The sequence below is a fragment of the Atractosteus spatula genome, chromosome 4, assembly GCF_055471065.1.
Source record: "Atractosteus spatula isolate fAtrSpa1 chromosome 4, fAtrSpa1.hap1, whole genome shotgun sequence".
Lineage (NCBI taxonomy): Eukaryota > Metazoa > Chordata > Actinopteri > Semionotiformes > Lepisosteidae > Atractosteus > Atractosteus spatula.
The window spans coordinates 51,972,692-51,992,223 of record NC_142709.1 but is presented as its reverse complement, the minus strand read 5'-3'; the positions used below and the strand labels follow the sequence as shown (position 1 = coordinate 51,992,223).

General features: G+C 36.4%; 1 protein-coding gene across 1 annotated transcript in view; it reads left to right on the top strand.

The window, feature by feature from the left end:
* frmpd4 (FERM and PDZ domain containing 4) overlaps window positions 1–17,917 on the top strand; it is a 90,264-nt gene extending 72,347 nt beyond the window's left edge. The window contains exons 7-17 of the mRNA XM_088913347.1: window positions 932–1,039; window positions 2,961–3,092; window positions 5,526–5,645; window positions 6,922–7,058; window positions 7,863–7,989; window positions 9,983–10,072; window positions 10,945–11,127; window positions 11,230–11,368; window positions 12,452–13,477; window positions 13,840–15,114; window positions 15,814–17,917. Of these exons, the coding sequence (XP_088769473.1) occupies window positions 932–1,039; window positions 2,961–3,092; window positions 5,526–5,645; window positions 6,922–7,058; window positions 7,863–7,989; window positions 9,983–10,072; window positions 10,945–11,127; window positions 11,230–11,368; window positions 12,452–13,477; window positions 13,840–15,114; window positions 15,814–17,153 (4,677 nt within the window). The 3' untranslated portion in view covers window positions 17,154–17,917. The remainder of the gene's footprint in view (window positions 1–931; window positions 1,040–2,960; window positions 3,093–5,525; window positions 5,646–6,921; window positions 7,059–7,862; window positions 7,990–9,982; window positions 10,073–10,944; window positions 11,128–11,229; window positions 11,369–12,451; window positions 13,478–13,839; window positions 15,115–15,813) is intronic.
* The last annotated feature ends 1,615 nt before the right edge of the window (window positions 17,918–19,532 follow it).

Here is a 19,532-nt window from a genome sequence, read left to right as displayed (position 1 = left end):
TGTTGCAGATTGTACTACAGTAGCAGTTCAGGAATTTCCAAGCTTTTTCTCAAACTTTATCAGTCATTTGTGTTATCATTGATTAGATTCCAATGTGCCTGATTCCAATGTTTCACAGAACATATACTGTACAAAATAAACATTATTATCTGAGTTTGCAGTCAGACAAAAACATATTTTAGTTTTGTAATGAACAAATTAACTATTCCAGTGGAATTAATCTCATAATTGATTACAAAACACTACATGTTATTAAACTCTGTATTGAGATGTACTGAGAATAATATATTACAAAGGAAGTGTGGAAATATGGAGGTCATGTTGTGTGTCATGCTGTGATGTGACGTCTGTCATACATACCTCATACCTCTTCATGGGGTTTCCCTCAACCCCCTCAACCTCTTTGTGGGTGTATGATTCATACAAACATGGCAGGCCGAGCAAAAAATGGGTATTATAAATCGATATTTATGTTACTTTATGAACACAATTCTGGTAAAACTACTAGATTACCATTATTTAAAATTACTTGTTCAGCATTGAGAAAGAAATGATCACTTCATTCATGCTAGTGAACCCAAACACTCGAATTTCAAAGTATCAATCACGGCAGTCTCTTTTGTCATTGATTGCTTGAACTCTTACGTTTCAAGGTTTACAAAAGGAAATCCTCATTAAACTATCTAAAGGGAATATTATCCATCTGCCTAGGGAATTTCCGGGCAATATGAAATGTTAGAAAAGTACAAGTAGAGATAAAATTGTTTGAGAATGTAATGAGGGTATTGAGTTCTATTGCACATGGTACAGTATAACATATACAGTAATTAAGATTCTAACATTTTGAAAATTAAATGAGTGAAAATATTTTTTACATCAGATCCTGTTGTTTCTTTTTAAAAATGACTATTGACTAACTTTCATTTTCTAGGACACTGTCAAGGATAATTCTCTTCTTTTCATGCCAAATGTTCTGAAGGTGTATCTTGAGAATGGACAGACTAAGTCTTTCAGATTTGACAACAACACTTCAATCAAGGTATGTGAGTTATTTAGAGAAGATCTTTAAAGACTAACCACTGGCAACCTAAATGCACAGGGGATTTTTTTTTGTTTTTTTCCACACTACAGAGCAGAGCAGCATGGTTCCACTCTTTATGACTGCATTAGCATAATGACAGTGATACAGCGCAGTCAAATATTCATGACTCAGGGGTGTGGGGTAGATGTGTCTGTACCCTGGCTTAGCCTTTGTTGGGGCACCAGTGGCAGAGGAATAGCTCTTGCCACCAGCACAGTTGCCTCAAAGTGGACTTTTCGCTGTTTTGCAATCTCCTCCCTGCAAGTAACTTGAAACACATAAAAATAATGAGGTGAACACTTTTCTAAAGATTGGGAAAGTGTCCTTGTCACCCCCCGACCCACAGTCACAACCAGGCCGGACATTCATCTTTCTGTTTTCACAGTCACATCTAGATTCTAGAATACAAGAATTAAAGCTGATATTTAATTTCACAAACTCCTATAAACGCTTGGGTATGAACTTAACTGTGCTTTGCCTTCTGTGATATAGTGCTCAGCTTCCAAAAAAACAAAAAACAACGCTGAAATTTCTTGAATAGATTGTGAATGAACCTTGGTCTAATTTTAAAACAGGGTCATTAAGGGCAAATGTCTCTTATAAAGGGAGCTTTGTGCCCTGTATAACCGTTCTTGGGAGGACCGCAGTTCAAGTTTTGGCAGGAATGAAAAGAACTACAAATCCCATAAAGGGATGAGAAATAAACTACAAATCCCAGGAAGCTGAGGAACTGCTAGCCTTGCCATTGAAGTTTACAAAGTAACAAACAAAGGTTCACTCCACAACGAAAATTAAGAATAAAGAGTAAAATACAGCCTTTCAGCTTTCGTCTTTCTCAGGTGACTAAAAGGGAAACAGTCACAGCCAAAACATTGTTTTTAATACTTTTGTTTTACTTTTCAGTATGGAACTCACCTCTGCCTGCTCTGTTGTATCTTTCACACTGATGCAGCACTTTGCTGTTTTGTCATGCTTTGGAGGGAGTGAAGCAAACAGTTTCCACACACTCTGTAAAGACTTTTTTGTAAAAACACAGAGATTGAGAAAGGTCTTTCTGTGGGGTTTTTTTTTTCAGGAGGATATGTGGACTAGCCACTCCTCCTTTTTGATATGGTTAAATGTGTAGAGATTTAGTGCACCAAAGAAGAATTTAGACCTTTGTTTTGATGTCCTATTCATGAACTTTATTGGACTGAGTAAATAGAGACTGAGGTCCTTTATCCTGGCCAAACTTTGGTTTAGTTTATAAGCTGTCCCTCTAATCAAGACATGGAGCTTTTAATTAATTATGTAGAATAATCAAACAACTGGCAAAAAAATTAAGGACACAGGGGTGTAACCCACTCACATCTAGTTTGGTTTTAGCTTAATTATGCTGTAGGACAGGAAAAGTTAAACAAGACAGCTTGACATAGTGCCATTTTTACAATCCACACACAACTATACTACACAGTATACAAAATCTATGAATGTAAGCATTCACCCATGTTTAAAGAAATATTTAAATGCAGAAAGTGTTAATTACCTATATTGAGCAAATTTTCAGCTTGAAATCTATGTAGTGGTGTCTGAAACGTGCACTACCCAGACTGTACCCGGGCCAGCCTTTGGTGGGGCCCCAGGTGCAGAGGAATGTAGTGAATGTAGTGAATATAGTGAACTATAACAATATGTTTTGCAGTATAAGTAGTGTGTTTGTTTAAACCTAGACAAGCCACTTTATTTTATGTTGTGTACAGACAGTGCACAGATAGTGCTTTATTTGTGTTCCTGGATGCACTGGGGTTTTTTTTCATTGCACACATGATGGTTAAAAAAAAGAAATACCATTCTCGCCTCAGAAGTGTTTTATATTAACAAATGTTTCCTTTTTTATCAGGACGTTATATTGACTCTGCAAGAGAAGTTGTCCATCAAGTGTATTGAACATTTTTCTCTGATGTTAGAGCAACGGACTGAAGGGTCTGGCAGCAAACTTCTTTTACTTCATGAGCAAGAAATGTTAACCCAGGTAAGCGCTGCAATACAGTCCATTGTTACTAGGGACTGGATTCATCCTGCACTTGTACTGTATGATGCTTTCTTTTCTCTCTGTGAAACCATAATTTTACATAGTAATGGTAACAGTGACAAAGCTAAGCTTTATCATTTTTTTACAGGATCAACACCAGTGTTCGTGATCATCCAGTTGTATTTAATAACCAATAATTGTTTAAATGTCAACAAAGCACCTTGGTCAGGTTGTAGCTTATCTGCATTTCATGACTTTTGGACTCATAACGTTGTTTTGTAGTTTGTTTTTTGCTTAGACGTTTAAAAAGCACAACTTTCATGTAGTTGGTTCCTAACGTTATCTAGGGAGTGCTCCTGTTACATTCACTCAAGGAAAGAAAGGTTTGAAAGCCTTTTGTCATGGTTGGTTGTGAGTGATTCTGCTTTCATTAGGATTGGCATACTTCAGACTTTTTTTATGGTGGACTGGTCATCCAGTCTACCACCATCCAGAATTCAGTGTTCCAGAGTTCAGTACAGTGCAACCTGGAAAACATCTTATAGGAACATTGAACTGCATCTGAACCATTTTCCCATTGATTATATCTCTTTTCTACAAATATGCATCAAATTTAATTGTTGCAAAAAACAACAGTATACAAACAGAATTCATCATACTTTGTGTTTTTTGTGTTATGCTCTTAAAAACTTATATGTTTAATATATATATACTTAATGTAATAAAAGATCAAATATATATATATTTCCTTGAAAGATTCTGATAATAACTTTATTGATTTCTTTCCAGAATTTTAAATGTTAGAATTAAGAGGTACTTAACATGTCTAAACAAGGCACTATTTGTAACTGAACAAATTTAAATATTGATTTAAAAAAAGAAATTGCATAGACCATGGTATAAATATTCTGCTGCTATTTTAAGTTTACATGAAAAAGATATAGATCCTTACTTAGAAATCCTGTTTAAGGAATCTCACAACTGTGGTCAATCTTGATAACATTTTCTTATGCTGTAATTGATTTTTTTTTTTTACAAAACAAATGTATTTAGTAAACTGCTGTATCTTGGTAAAAAATGGATACACACATGACAGTTTCTCAGCACTACAAGAAGCAAGTTTCACGATATTATCTCCAAAAGAATATAAGAATGGATACAAATGAGAATGCCAAACTGCCCATCTCCCTTATTTGGTTTTCAAAAGCTCTACTAACTATTCATCCTAATAAACCAGTATGTTTTAAGAATTTCTATTTGTTTGTTAATGCTGTTATTCTGAAAAGAGAATCATATAACTGACAAAGTGAAACCCCCAGCTACATAAACAAAATTTTAAATTCCAGGTGTTGATTCTTAAAAGCAATATTTTAACAAACAATTTGAAGGTATAAAGTATGTTTCGCATAGTCATATGTTATTTTTATTAGTTCTTAGAGAGCTTTTCTTTACAGATAACGTTTATAAAAGAGGAGAAAGTTTCAATGGAAATCAATCAGTGCTTGAAAAACGTCCAGACACATATGTATCTAAAGTCTGTGATACATGAAATTGAAAGGTGCCTGAGTGTAAGAGATACAGTAAACCGATAGAAAATAATCATCGACATAAAAGAGAAAGTGGTGTGAACGTCTAGTAGAATTTCTCAGTATGACTATCTTCATGGTTTGGAGCCCAGTGAAATCTTTCTTCCTCAGCACAAACACTTCCAAGATCTTCCTTCTAACCTTGTGGTTGCAGGCAAGGATGACAAATTCCCTGTTCAGTATTCATGCAATCTTTCAAGAAGACACCTAAGGGTTTTATTTATTATATTCAGCAAGAAGGTTAAAACCTGCCATTATTTACCATTTTATTTTATTTACCACTTTGGTTATAATCCATATAAGGACTCTGCATTAACAGATACTGTACAGTACATCGTTGTATACTGTATAATATTTCAATATTCTATGTGGCAGCTTGAATTTCTGTTGAAAGCATGTTTTAACACTTGGCAATAAAATTGCAATTATTTCCACAGGCAGGTTCTCGTTGAAAATTATTTGCACCCTGATAACATGCCACTAATTAAAGCACGGAGAGTATGTTCTCTTAAATGTGCTTATGCTATTTTGAGCTTCATTTAAAACTGTTAAAAAGGCTAACTCTAATTTTCAGTTTTAGAATTACAGTAATGTGAAAGTACAGCTTAGGGTTGTTTTTTTAACCTAGTAATGGGTTTAAGGAATTTGAGTCTGTGCATTAGAAACAAACCTTAGTTAATTGAAAACTTTATGTTCTGTGACATCTCATTCCTGAACTGTTCGTTTCAAGATGTCTTTATTCATAGCTTGAAATGAAGCCGTGAAAAAATAGCTCAGAATCCCTTTTTAAGCCGTTTGTCTGTTTTGATGTGTTTTGTAATAATTCGTTATGATTCTCTCCCACCAGGTGACACAAAGGCCAGGGTCACACAAAATGAAATGCTTTTTCAGAATTAGCTTTGTTCCTAAAGACCCAATTGACTTGCTCAGAAGAGATGCTGTGGCATTTGAGTATCTCTATGTCCAGGTATGTCAGAAAATGAAAAAAAAACAATATTTTATAAACAAAAATCTATATTTAATATTAGCACATAAAATTTCTACCAGAGCTGGAAAATATGTCATTAATTTTAATACTGGTAGTACTATACCTACAGTATTTGCTTAGTTACCATTCATTTTCTTTAAAAACAGTGAAGCTGCTAAAATTATCCCTCCTTCCCAAACCTTTATGCTTACTTCACATTGAAGCTACTCTGCCATGCAATTCCCTAGAAAAAAACATAGCATCTTATTTTTTGGTTATGCAATTTAGTGTTTAGTGTTTGAGTAGCCATAAGTGTGACCTAGTATAAAAGTACAAAAGTACAAAAACATTTGGTACTGATTACTTACAGTATAAAATGTATTTGAAAGGCAAGGTTGTGGGGTAGTGGCAAATTAAGTTATACTTCTCATTTTCAATCCACTGTTGTAATATTGTATCAATTTACATTTTTTTCTTGTAACTACTGTACGATTTATTATTTAAATAATTTGTAGCTTTCTTCTCACTTATTATTATTGGCAGAAACAGTTAAGAACATGGATCTGCCATAAGAAAATCCTCAAGAATGATTTCACAGCTTTTGCAAACCTTTGGCAAATTGTTCTTTTATAAATTATTTCAACAAAAAAGTAGTTTGAAGTAATGGTACTAAAAGATTGCAGAATTTGAAATTACTTTCAAAACTATTAAATTATCTGTCTGTAGCACCGTAGAATTCCCCCATTAAAAAAGCATGGTACATGGAGTGTTTTTGAGGGAATTTTCAGACCTTTTTATAAATGTTAATATACTGTATATAGAATTCATCCCTTGAAGATGCCTCACATTTAGTATTGTTTTGTTATATCAGCACCCCGTGATTTTGGGTTTGTGTTTTGTCTTTTAATGTTGTTCATGCTTTATCAAACAACTGAGGTTCAATATTTTAAAAATATGCAAAAGCTGAAACCAGCAACCAACCTCACCTGATTGTGAATGTTGGCCACACACTTACACCTTGAATCACTCTAAAAAATGAGTTCAAATAACCATACTATTAATTTTTTGTTCAAAGACGTACAGTACGAAGCTGAACTACACCAAAATCGTCATATAGATTACTTCTTTTGTGCAGTTCATTTTTTCATGCCTCCTTGTAATTTCTGTTTCCTGCTGTTACAATCATACAACTATAATCTGGACCACACTGAAATAACCAACTTTGGTTGGCAAGGGAATTCTCTTCTTATTCCTATGATTTTTATCTTTTTGGCAGAGCTGTAATGATGTGGTACAGGAGAGATTTGGCTCAGAGCTGAAGTATGACACTGCATTAAGGCTTGCCGCTCTACAGATGTACATTTTAACAATCACCACCAAGCAGACGCAGAAGGTCTCCCTCAAGTACATTGAGTGAGTGTTCAGCCCTTCAACTGTGGTTATAAAATGGCTGTTTTCATTGTTTCTGCCCTGTGGAAACTGTAGTTATGCAATTTTATCTTTGAGAAGTGCTTTACGGGCTTTACAAAACTTTTCAGAATAGACCTGAATCACTTACATAGCATTGACTTTGGTCATCTTGGACATATTCACAAAACTATACTGTACAGTATATATAAGAGTAAATATCTAGTTGAAACAAAAAGCTAATATTCCTAAAAATGTATGGATACCCTCCCTTCAAACTAAATACTATATTTATTTATAATATTACTTCATTTTGGCTTCAAAATCTTTCTTCCTTTTATTATATATTTTGTATTAATGTAAATTTGACTGCATAATCCCCCCCAACACCCACCTTTACACCTGAGACGAAGGGTGTACTCTAGGAAGGCCAAAAGAGATGCAAAACTACTAAAATATGTGCTCATTAATTAATCCAAGTATACCTAACGGCATCTACTTTTCTCGCAGTTATATAATTTGGGTCTGTGGTATTTTTTCATATTTAGAGATTCATTAATTTAATAAATGACATGTTTCTGTTTGATAATTTTGGATTGCTCGCCAATAATGTAAGGACAGCAAACCTTGCAGAAAGATTACTGGCCTACAGTTAATGTGTATGCATTCATTAACATTTAAGTTTAATCTCTGTTGTCTGAAAAATCTCATATAAACAATGTGTACGGCCTTTCATCAATTTCTTTTTGTGCTTTCAAACCCATTTTAAAAGCGCCACTCTTGTATAACACCAGTGTTCTTCACCCACAGGAAAGAGTGGGGATGGGCCAATTTCCTCCCTCCAGCAGTCTTATCCAGTATGAAGGAGAAGAACATAAAAAAAGCACTCACCCACATTCTGAAAACAAATCAAAATTTAGTTCCTCCAGGCAAGAAGGTATTTATTTTCTGTTCTATGTACAACGCATACTGCAAGATTAACATGGAAATATTGCCCTTATTAAGGCAGTACAACCAGATCTATTTATAGTTTATGTTTTTACTATCCGCATGTAAAACCCTGCACTTGTCTACATTAAACATCATCTGCCAGGTGTTTGCCCAGTCTTGAATTTTATGTTAATTTTTTTAAAATCCTTAAACTGATTCTACAGTGTTTGCTTATCCTTCTAATTTAGTGCCATCTGCAAACTTGACTGATTTTCTAACTATACCAGATCATTGATGTTAATTATGAAGAGCAGTGGTCGCTGCACTAATTACATCACCTAAACATTTGCAAAACACATGTAAGATTTGTCATCTTAAAAATACCACTGTTAAAATAAGTCTGTGTTTGCCAAATTGCATCTTCACAGGAATGATAAGCAATTTATTTTGATTGATGTTGTTATTATCTAGATGTCAAATACTGTGCCTGTATTTAGACTGTCTGTAAAGTAACCAAACAGGTCTGTTCTTTGTTTTCTTAGTTAGTTAAAAGTAGTACATTGAAAATGGCTTCTCTCGATTTAAAAGCTTGAAAAGGTATTGAGAGTATGTTTGGGATGTGATGTTTTTTCTCCAGCTAGCAATTTAAACAAATTACTGTACCATAGTTCATGCAAAACATTAGCTATACTCAAATAAACAGCACAGGAAATCTCCTAATCTTGGCAGCAGTCAGAGAGGTTAAGTGTTGTTTAAGCAGCATCGTTTTGTGATATACAGTAATGCCATTTTAAAAGTCTAGTGTAAGAAGTATAAAAGAAAAGCAAACACACACACAAACAGAAAAACAGAATTGCCAACATTTTCAACCCTTAACAAAAGAAAACTTTGCTTTAGGTATACAGCATATGTTTTCTTACTGCATTACTGCATTTTTCACAATGAAACCATCATAGGACGTATCTACAGTATGTACCGTGTGGACTTATTCTTTATCATTTGCAAGGCGGCAATGCACACGCACTGTTGATGAAATCACTAATTGGAAGATTGCAGCCCTTTCCTCACTTCTACTCAAGAAATGATTTTCTTAGGTGAAGGTCACGTTTAATATTGTCACAGTCAAGCCACCAGTACTCAGAAACGTCAGTATTGTTTATCAGTATGGTGACAGTTTTGTAAACAGGTCCACCACCAGGCCCTGTTGAAGCTGACTGAGTGGAAGTGTGTGGGTAGATATTTGCTGTCATTTTTTTCTGAACCAAATTCCAAGGTGAAAATGGATTATTCTGTCAGTTTTGAGTTGTGAGTTGCCTTCTCCAGTCTCCTTTCTGAAGTTTAAAGCCGTGCCTTAAAACTAATCCCAAAAGGAACGGTTGTTAAGGGTTTGATTTGTATTGCGCTTGAGAGAAATGCAAATTAATGCTATAAGTAGTCCTTAATGTCAGGATTTTATTGGTTTATTTTAAAAGAACAAAAGGATATACTGTACTGTAGTTACTGTGCCACAACAGTATGAGGCGCTAAGAGAAATTTTGCATCTGGTTCCAAAACATTTAAAATGTACTAAACAAACAATTTTATTTAAATAATAATGAGCTGATGTAAGCTATTTTATTGGTCAAATAAAAGATAGGAGAACCTGAGTTATGTCTTTTCAGTGAGCTGCCTTCCAGCTTCTTATGATAAATCTTTGACTTTACATAAGCAATTACTACCCATACTGTATATACTGTACATGTAGTGCTGTTCAATCAGAAACATTGATGCTTTACAGCTGTTGCATATAAAGACACTTAGCACCCCTATATATATTTATATTATAGAACGTATCTTTGATTATTAGTACCCGCCTTTGAATTGCATGGGAATTATTGTACTCAGCATTTCTCCTGTAATTTAAGATGAAGAATGTCCTTTTTTATGCCCTTTCCCTTTTGCGGTTGTTTTTTTTCCCTCTTTCTGGTTTACTTTTTTAATCATTTTATTATTATTTTCAGTTATCTGCTCTGCAAGCAAAGGTCCATTACCTGAAGTATTTGAGCGATTTACGCTTGTATGGAGGAAGGGTGTTCAAATCAACACTAGTGGTATTTACTATTTCCTTTTTCCTTTCACTTTCACAAAAGTCAAAACTATAACTACTATTGTGTATGAGGAAATCCAAAGGGTTAGGAATTTTGTGCTCTGAGAAAAGATATTTTGTAGATGTTTTTTCTGCTGGAATATCTGCTATTGTTTTGCTATAAAAATGTTAATTTGAGCAATTGAAAGTTAACTGCATAATGAATAATAATTGAAATTACTCTTCCATCCGCATAATATTACAGTATATTTCATTAAAAAGATAAATATATAGTGTATCACTATACATTCGATGTTTCACACCCTGTCTTAATTTTTCGTTATTATATGTCCCATGCAAACAGTTCATGATCTCCAGCAGTACAGGTCAAAACAGCAGAACTCCATAATAGTCTATCCACCATACCAGCATTTTGTGGGATTATTGTGTGTAAACCAGCCCATTGTGAGAAAATTAAAATAATAATAATAACAATCAGCACATAAGGCTGCATATTGGTTCTAAAGTAGGAAAAGGTGTATGAATGTTAGAAGATATCTGAAAATGTTTAAACAAAAAACACAAAGGAGACTTTCTCATTCTAAGGTTTCTCAGTCTTTTCTTTATGTTAATCGATTTTTCTAAGAACTTTAGATTCTCTGCTGTATGGATCTCATGTGACTTACCAGTATTTCATCCTGTTCTTGTTTCTATGAACAACAGTATCCAATAGGATTCTTCACACATAAAAAAAACGTGAATTTTTAAAACCTTATTACACAATGTATAATTAAAAACGTCTTCTGTGGATGTGTTTTCTGGAAAACATAATCACATTAATGCTGACAAATTTTACTGTTTAATAAATTGGTTTTTCTCTTCGTTTTGTTACAACAGCAAGGTGAAAAACACACAGAAGTGACTTTGCTCGTGGGCCCTAGATATGGAATAAGTCACGTGATCAACACCAAAACCAACCTGGTAGCCCTCTTGGCAGATTTCAGCCATGTTAACAAAATAGAAATGTTCACAGAAGATGAAACAAATGTCCGAGTTGAGCTTCACGTGTTGGATGTGAAGGTAACGTGTTTTATGATCTTTGTGTTCATCCTTGTTTATTTCTGTGCTTCGATCAGCATGTGATGTGCTAATGCTCCTTAACGATTTCTGGGACTTTTGCAGCCTATCACCCTTCTCATGGAATCCAGTAATGCCATGAATCTTGCGTGCTTGACAGCTGGGTACTATAGGCTGCTGGTTGACTCAAGACGCTCCATCTTTAACATGGCAAGCAGCAAGAATGCAGGTGCAGTGGAAGCAGGTATGTGCAAAGACTCCGAACTAGAATGTGCTGTCAGCTGGGCGTGATATCTTTTCATCACACCAGTTATGTAACATCATCTGCTTGTTCCCAAACTCCACTTCATTCCATCAAGCACAAGGCATTATAGGTTCCCTCGGGCAAGTTTCCAGCGTTGTTAGCATAACACTGATTCTACACATTCAAATACAGGCATTTAGAAAGTTAGCCACTCTATTCGAATGACTGCATGGTGAAAATAGTGTACTGTGGACCACCTTTACCAGCATTTGTGTTCTGCTGAGCCTCCACAGTCTTCCGTTATACACTTTAATTTCACAATTATACATTATAAAAACATTCCAACTAACTTTATATAACGCCTTTTGTTAAGTGCAGCTACTAAGGAAATAAATAATAAAAATAGACCCTGCCATTCTTAACCAGATAAGTCAATTAAGAACAAATCCTCATTTGTACTGACAACCTGAGCCATGGCCATTTATACGGTAGGGCACTCAATGGAGTCAAGCATCTTGCCCAAGGGGACAAAAGCAGGGTTCCACCCCAGATTTCTGTCCACTATAACATGCTGTACAGTATAATTAATTGTAATAATTAATCGTGGTTTTACATGATAATCAGTGTATTTGAATAACATATACTGTATGCTGCTGTATATCATTGATCACAAGTGAGCAGTGTAAATGTATTATCTGAGCCCATTGTGTTATGCCTGATACATATTGTAACTTTACACATAGATTATGTGACTGTTAAGGGCTATGCATTAAATCACATAAGCTGTGAAAAAAATGAAAAAATCAAATAAAAAGTCCTATGGAATATGTAATGTAATTACATTTTGGATTATTACATTGTTGGGAGATTATGATCTTTTATGGTGAAAATACATACTGTATATTCACAGTGCAATACACTGGAAAATGAGGTAAAAGTGCTTTTTCTATTGAAAATTGAATTCCCATCAATTCAAACCACCTTAATTAAAGATAATAGAATGGAAAATAAAGGAAAACTTAGCGCTTTGATCATTTCCACATAAAAACCTAATGAACCTTGCCATTTCCTTTTCTGTTACAGGCCAGGATCACAAGGGGAAGTTTAACTTCCACGCTGCTGAATGGACTTACAGCACGTCCTTTACCACAGGAGAAGACCCCAGTGTTCAAATATGTATTAAAGACACAAAGGACAAAGACTCTGAATACACAGAGAGTGCAGAACACGAAAAAGATGTCACTCCCATTTATATCACTGAGGTTCTGAACTGTGGATACAGTCCAAAAACAGTGGACATTCCTGGGGAAGGCACCGAAATTGGGAGTGAAAGCAAACACGCACAATCCTTTCTATCTGTGCCAGGAAATAAAGCGCAGGACTCTCCAAGGAGCGCCAAGGTGTCCTTTATATTTGGTGATCATAATTTAGAAAGCATAAACCCCCAAAACCTGGGATATGAAAGACTCATGGATGAAAGCCCAGAAATGTTAGATGAAAGATCGATGTTTCTGCAAAACAATGATGACTTTAAAAGCATGGATGCATCCGCAGATGCTGAGGCATTTCAATATGCTCCCCATGCAGTTTACGCAAACATTAATGATGCTAAAATATTTGGAAACACAGAAGGCATTGAGGAGCCCCTTCTGCGCGATATCTGCTACGCAGAAAACATGGATGATGCAGAGGATGAAGATGACGCAAGCTGTGAGGAGGACATTGTGGTTGGGGAAATGGATAAGACTATGCTCCTTAAGCTTTCGGGCTCTAGCGATGACATTATTGACCTGACCTCGCTGCCCCCACCGGAGGGTGATGATGATGAAGATAATGACTTTCTCCTCCACTCCCTCAATCTAGCCATCGCTGCTCCTCCGCCAGGTTTCAGGGACAGCTCTGACGAAGAAGAGTTACAGAGAAGCACAGACGATAAAGGCCAAAGCAACACTGACGACATTCCTGTGTCACTGATTGATGCTGTCCCCACGCAGACGGAAAGCAGCACTGAGAAAGCCCTGGATGATGCTGTCGTTTCTACTTTACAAGCACTGGAGGCCTTGGCTGCATCGGAAGACCAGAATGTTCCACAGTCAGACGATAGTTCAGGTTCTTACACAATTGTAACATTTATTCATTGATAGCATTAATGTTTAACGTATGCACAGCTGTTTCATTTTGGATTCAAAACCAAATTCTTCACTGTTGTTTTTTTTTTCTGTTTGTCATTGCTTCATACATTTGTAACTATTTTTTTTACATTTTGATGTTGTTTTGATGATTTTGACTCTACCATTCCATTGTGTGTGTCTTTGTTTAATCATTTGTTTGATTTTTATGTCAAATAGTGCATTTCAAATCAGTCTTCCCATTATTTTTTGTTTAAATAAAACTTTTCTTATTTAAAAGTGTATACAAAAGTGCCTCGGATGTATTCATTAATTAGCTGTTTATCTTTCTGTGACATACAGGTGTAGCAATATCACGGGCCTATAGTCCCGAGTCATCTTCAGATTCTGGGAATGAAACAAACTCTTCTGAAATGACTGAAAACTCCGAGCTGGCTGCAGCACAGAAGCTCTCCGAAAACTCCATGCGTCTGTTCGTTGCTACTGCTGAAGGGTACCAGACACTTGTGGAAGAGAAAACTGAATTCCCCATCTCTCCTTGTGAAGGTGACTCAACTGCAAAGACAGCACTACAGAGTCATCAGGAAGCAGACCCGCAGACCAAAGCTGTGCCTTCCAAACAGATCCTTCATTCAGATGACATTGAAATGGAGCCAGAGACAATGGAAACCAAATCAGTCACAGATTACTTCAGTAAAGTGCACATGGGGACACTTGTGTATTCCTGTACGAACAAGAGAAAAGTTAAACAAGCAGACACTGATGCCAGAATACAATTTGAAACTGGTACTACCATTAAAAGACAGCAAGCAAAGAAGGCAGATTCTATTAATGAAGAACCAAACTTGGTTGCAAAATACAATACTTTCACCACCAGAGAAGCTCACCGTCTGAGCCACTATGATCTCGAGCGAACATCATTTCGTGAAAAAAGTCAAAGGTGGCACCATGTTTCTGAAAATAAGCTGGGAGAAAAACATATCCCTGGGGCAACTGCTGGCAAAAACCTGGTGAAAGGCTCTAATGCTTGTCGGACTGAATTTGAGGGAAAGGCAGCTGAACCAGACGGAGATGACCACAGTACATCAGGGTTGGGGCGCGAAGAAAGCTTCCAATCAGATGCCACCTACATCTCCTCAGCCAAAGAGCCTAACGATTCTGAACAAACAAACTTCTCCGCAGATGAGCAGCAGCTGAAGCACCCGCCGCCAGAGCAGAGTGTCTCCCGGCTTTGTGAATACCACTTGGCAAAAAGGATGTCCTCTCTGCAAAGTGAAGGTCATTATTCACTCCAGAGCTCACAATGTTCATCCCTTGATGCGGGTTGCAGCACCGGGAGCAGCAGCTCTGCAACCCCTCTGGATTCCCCTCTTTGCACCTCTGAGAACAAGCACATGCTTACAGACTCTTCCCTGAAAAGTCTAGGTTATGTGGCAGCTGAAGAAAAAATCCATTCAACTCCGAGCCATGGGCTTCAGAGCAAGGACCTCCATCAAGGCGAGGGGACATTCCACAGGAAGACACTGTCTAATTTGCATGCAGCATCTGGTTCTGAACCAATTTTTGGTACCTTACGAGACGGGTGTCATCGGATGCCCAAGATTAAAGAAACCACAGGTACAGCAAAAAGGAATAATATTTTCGCCGATTTTTATGTGAATCAGGGATCTGGTAAAAATAGTTCAAAAGGAGGGAATTACAGTGATGCTTATAGACAGTTGCTAAATTATATAACTATATCTCAGATGCATCGGGGTGGAAAATTACAAGGTTCAGGCTTAGGGGGCAGCTGGAGGAGTAACAAGGGCAGAAAAGATGGTAAGAAGCATGCAAGTAATGAGCCAATATTTCTAGAACTTGTTAGAAGTAAAAGTAACACCATTGCAAGATCTCCCTGCATGCCATCCTCAGTCACACACCTTGAAAGTCAAAGAGTAGCCCAGCCTGATCCAGCTGCCTCAGATGACAGCAAGGGTCCTAAACATTTCCTCTCTACTACCTTACCAAGTAAATTGAAGACAAGCCCTGATTTGCATGCACAGAAATCCGTAAACAGTCTTGAAGTAAAACGTGTAAAAGAAAGGAGAAGCTCATTTTCCAGCCTTGAAGGCAAATTAGAGCAGACTATTGATTCAGAACAGTTTTTCTATCTGTGTAAGAGGAGTTCATATGGAAGTGGCGTCAGGCCCTCTGGAAGGGTTCATGACAATCAGCCTGCTGATGACGATGAACAGTTCAAGGCTGATTGTAGAACCAAGCATGTTGTCAGGGAGATGCTTAATGATTCTCTCTGTTTTTCTACTACCCCTAGTGTAGCTTGCACAGAGCTCGAGAAGGCAAGAAGAGGAGGCATGACTCCAGCTTATTCTAAACAGGTCAAAGCCAACGCCATTCCACTGCCATCAAATATTTGCACAGATTCTAATGTGCCAAACCAGGAGACCACTCACATCCCTAAACAAAACCATGTCAAAGCAGCACCCTTAAACTCAAGACCCTGTGATCTTAGTTCAGGGAGCATCAAGTATCCCCAAAAAAGTAAAATGCTGAGGAGAAGCAGTAGCAGTGTGACTTCACGAACTGGGAGCATTGAAACGCTCTTTGAGAAAACCAAAGCCACAATAGGTGGCAAGTGCTTGCAATCTCCTGAATCTCCCGAGTCCAATTCACAAAAAAGAGCTGACCAGCCTGCAGGTAAGAAGCTGTCCAAAAGCTATTCTCAGGGCTCTGTTGCCACACACTCCACCAGCTGGCCCACTGCGAGTGGCAACAAGGAGAGCAGGAGGGCTTCAGTTGTGCTTCCAGTGCCCAAGGACTCAAAGCAGTTCAGGACTTTGCCAAAACTGGACACAAGCACCTGGAAGTGCCGGGGTCCCTTCAGCTACTGTTTCCTCAAAAAAGGAAACAATGCTGAGGAGGATGAAGAAGACGGAGATAAGCTCTCAAGACTTTACACTTCACAGTTGCCTACAGAGTCGCAGGGGTCAACAGGACTTTTGCCTCCTACTGACATCAAAGGAGAAACACTGGATCTGCCAAATGCCGCTGCCCTGAATGCTTCCACCATGAATCTTACCTCAGAAAGGCTAAATATGGTCGCTAATCTGAATGACATGGACTTCAGTGCTCGGATTGCCAGGATTAATACTCTGAAAGATAAGGTTTATTCTTTCCCAACTGGGTTTTCAGCTGCACAAAGGGATGCAAGCGAATTGATTGCTTTAGTACGTTCAAGCGTGGGTAAGAGAGAGAACATGCAGCCTGAGGTCCATGAAAACGTGCTTTCCCAGTACAAGCAACTGCTGTCCATTGAGTCCAAGGAGCTCGGGAGTGCCTGCAGGAAAATAGCAACGGCAGACAAAAGCGCAGAAGAAATGCTTTTGGCAATGACATCTAGTTTCCAAGTGCTCTGTTCCCTAACAGAAGCCTGCATGTGTTTAGTGAAAGGAATGAGTGCAGAGACTCAACAACGGGAAGTTGTATCTAAAATAGATGAAGTCGTCATGAACTATATTTGTCTACTAAAAGCAGCGGAGGCAGTGTCAAGCACCCCTCCTAGTGACAGCAGCGTTAAAGCATTAGTACGACATTCGACTTCCATGTCCGCTATTGTAAGCACACTAACACGGTCACTTAAAACACTTCTTAACAAATGAGTACTATCCTTCTCTTCTAATGTACTTTTGCAAAGCCATACATAGAAATGTGGGATCCCCACTGTGTGAACTGATGTAACAAACTTTACCCTCTGTACAGTTTGTTTTATATGTAAAAAATAAGAGATTATGTACAACACTATAGACATTTGGATATATGATGAGGGCATTGCTCCCTTCAGAGCGCAAACTGAAATCGGAAGAAGGTGAAAAATTGTCTTGTTTATCGCTTCTACATTACAATTCTATTACCTGCAATGTCAAAAACAAAACAAAAAAATCTAATAGGATTTACCTAGCAGATGGTACTGCACTATTTAAGCATATAATATTGCAGCGCATTGTACATTTTCCATTTATTCGAGGTTTTAAATCATGATTTTTAACCAAATGAAAATTATATAAATATTATATATATATAAATATGGCACTCAAACTTGGACTATAATAAATTATTAGAAATATATAATAATAAAACATTTTATTCATTATAAAGTTGTTTTTAATATTGTTTCTTTTTCCCAATGTTCAAAAAACTAGTTAATTTAAGACTTGTTAACAAGTTAATTAGAAAGAGACACTACATTTTTTCCTAATGTTTTTTTCTAATGCTGGTTAACCATTAACCAGACCAACAAACGAAATCCCAAGTTTATTACTAATTTACACCCAAAGCCCACACATAAAAGTGCCCCAAAATTCCTGTACCTTTTACAGACCATGTTTTTCACCATTATTTAAACACATTAAAATACTTAAAAATTGCAGTTTGTGGTTCATTTGTCTTTTGTTGAAGAAATCTTCCAACAGAGTTTATGATTAGAAAAAAGACTATGTAGATCGCAACTCAGGTTCATGACTGTTGATTCTGAAAGACTTGATAGAAAACTAAAATGATTAAAATCACCATGACATTTATTTATTCTGCTACTAAAAATTGGTCTGCAAATTTCATTTTCTTACTGAAATTCAAAAGCTTTTCAATACTGAAATTCCAGTAATTATTTAAGGACAGAAGGGTGTCTTCCTCTGATACAGTACAACCAGCTACAGCTCTATACAGTAGTTCCAGTTCCAGAGACAGATTGTATTGGTAACACAGACATTATGCATCAAAATTCTAAATAAATTTACTCATTTTTAGTCAAACAAATTTTATGAAAAGATTGCAAGATATTAATACTTTATGACTTTCTGTGGTATCCATTATAACATACATATACTGTACATAAATATAACACATACTGTATGCAATCTGTATATCTGCAGTCATGAGACTTTACACAATAAATGTAGACATTTTTGAAATAATTAAATAAAAATATTTTTGATATTGTAATCAATACTTTATACAAGGGTTTACAATGTAGTTTTTCAGTCATAAATTATTTTTTTTTTCACAGAAAGGAACATTATTACAATAGAGTCTGCCTCCAAAATTCATTTTGAAATTTCCCCTTGCTCATAGGCAAATGGGTGCTTAGGCTGGCAACATAACAGTATTATCTGGGTGTGTGCTTGCACACAAGAAGATTTCATTACAGAATACTGTATAACGCTGATGCAAGCAAAATGACTAGACATTTTGATACAATTGCAAAAGATTATTTCATGTAAGTGTGGGAAATTTACATGCTAAACAAACTATGCACATACAGCATATTAATTTCAAATTTAAGTGGATTGCATGAATGGATATTCCAATATATGATCCTTTTTGTGTACACATAACAGTTTTGTATCATTAGCAATATAATAAATTTGTTGGGTGCAAATTTTTACCAAATAATAATTAATAATAGGTTGTTTAATAATTATAATCATCATCTTCAGGTGCTTTCATGCATCTTTCCTTGATCTTTGGGGAGATTCATGTGAAAAAAGCCATTTTCATTAGTTTATACAAAAATCTTTAAGCAAAGGCACAATGCATTGGAATATTAAATCTAGGCTATATAATGACCGAATTGTGTTTAGATAAGTATTTGTGTGGGTGTGTGGTGGGTGAAGAATAACAATACTGAAGGAGAAAAAAAATGAAGTAGATGTTTACTCACTTTAACTATTAAATAATTATCTTCAGTGCATATCTACTGGACAATAAGAACAAAGAAAGAAAACATTCTGTTCCTCTGGATGTTTATTTAAGCATGTTGGTTTATAGCATTAAAGTCTCTGTGTCCCCAGAGTGGTTTTTAAGAACAAAACAGGTTGCTTTGCCTTTTTTCCTCTAGGGCAAATATGGGATAATACAGCAAAAACAGCATTGAATGATTCCACATTCCTGCCCTGTACAATCCAGCTTCTTTTTGTAATTATTGTTTCCTTACAAGGCTGCCAGTCTGAATCTTGACATCAATCACATTATAAAGCCATGAA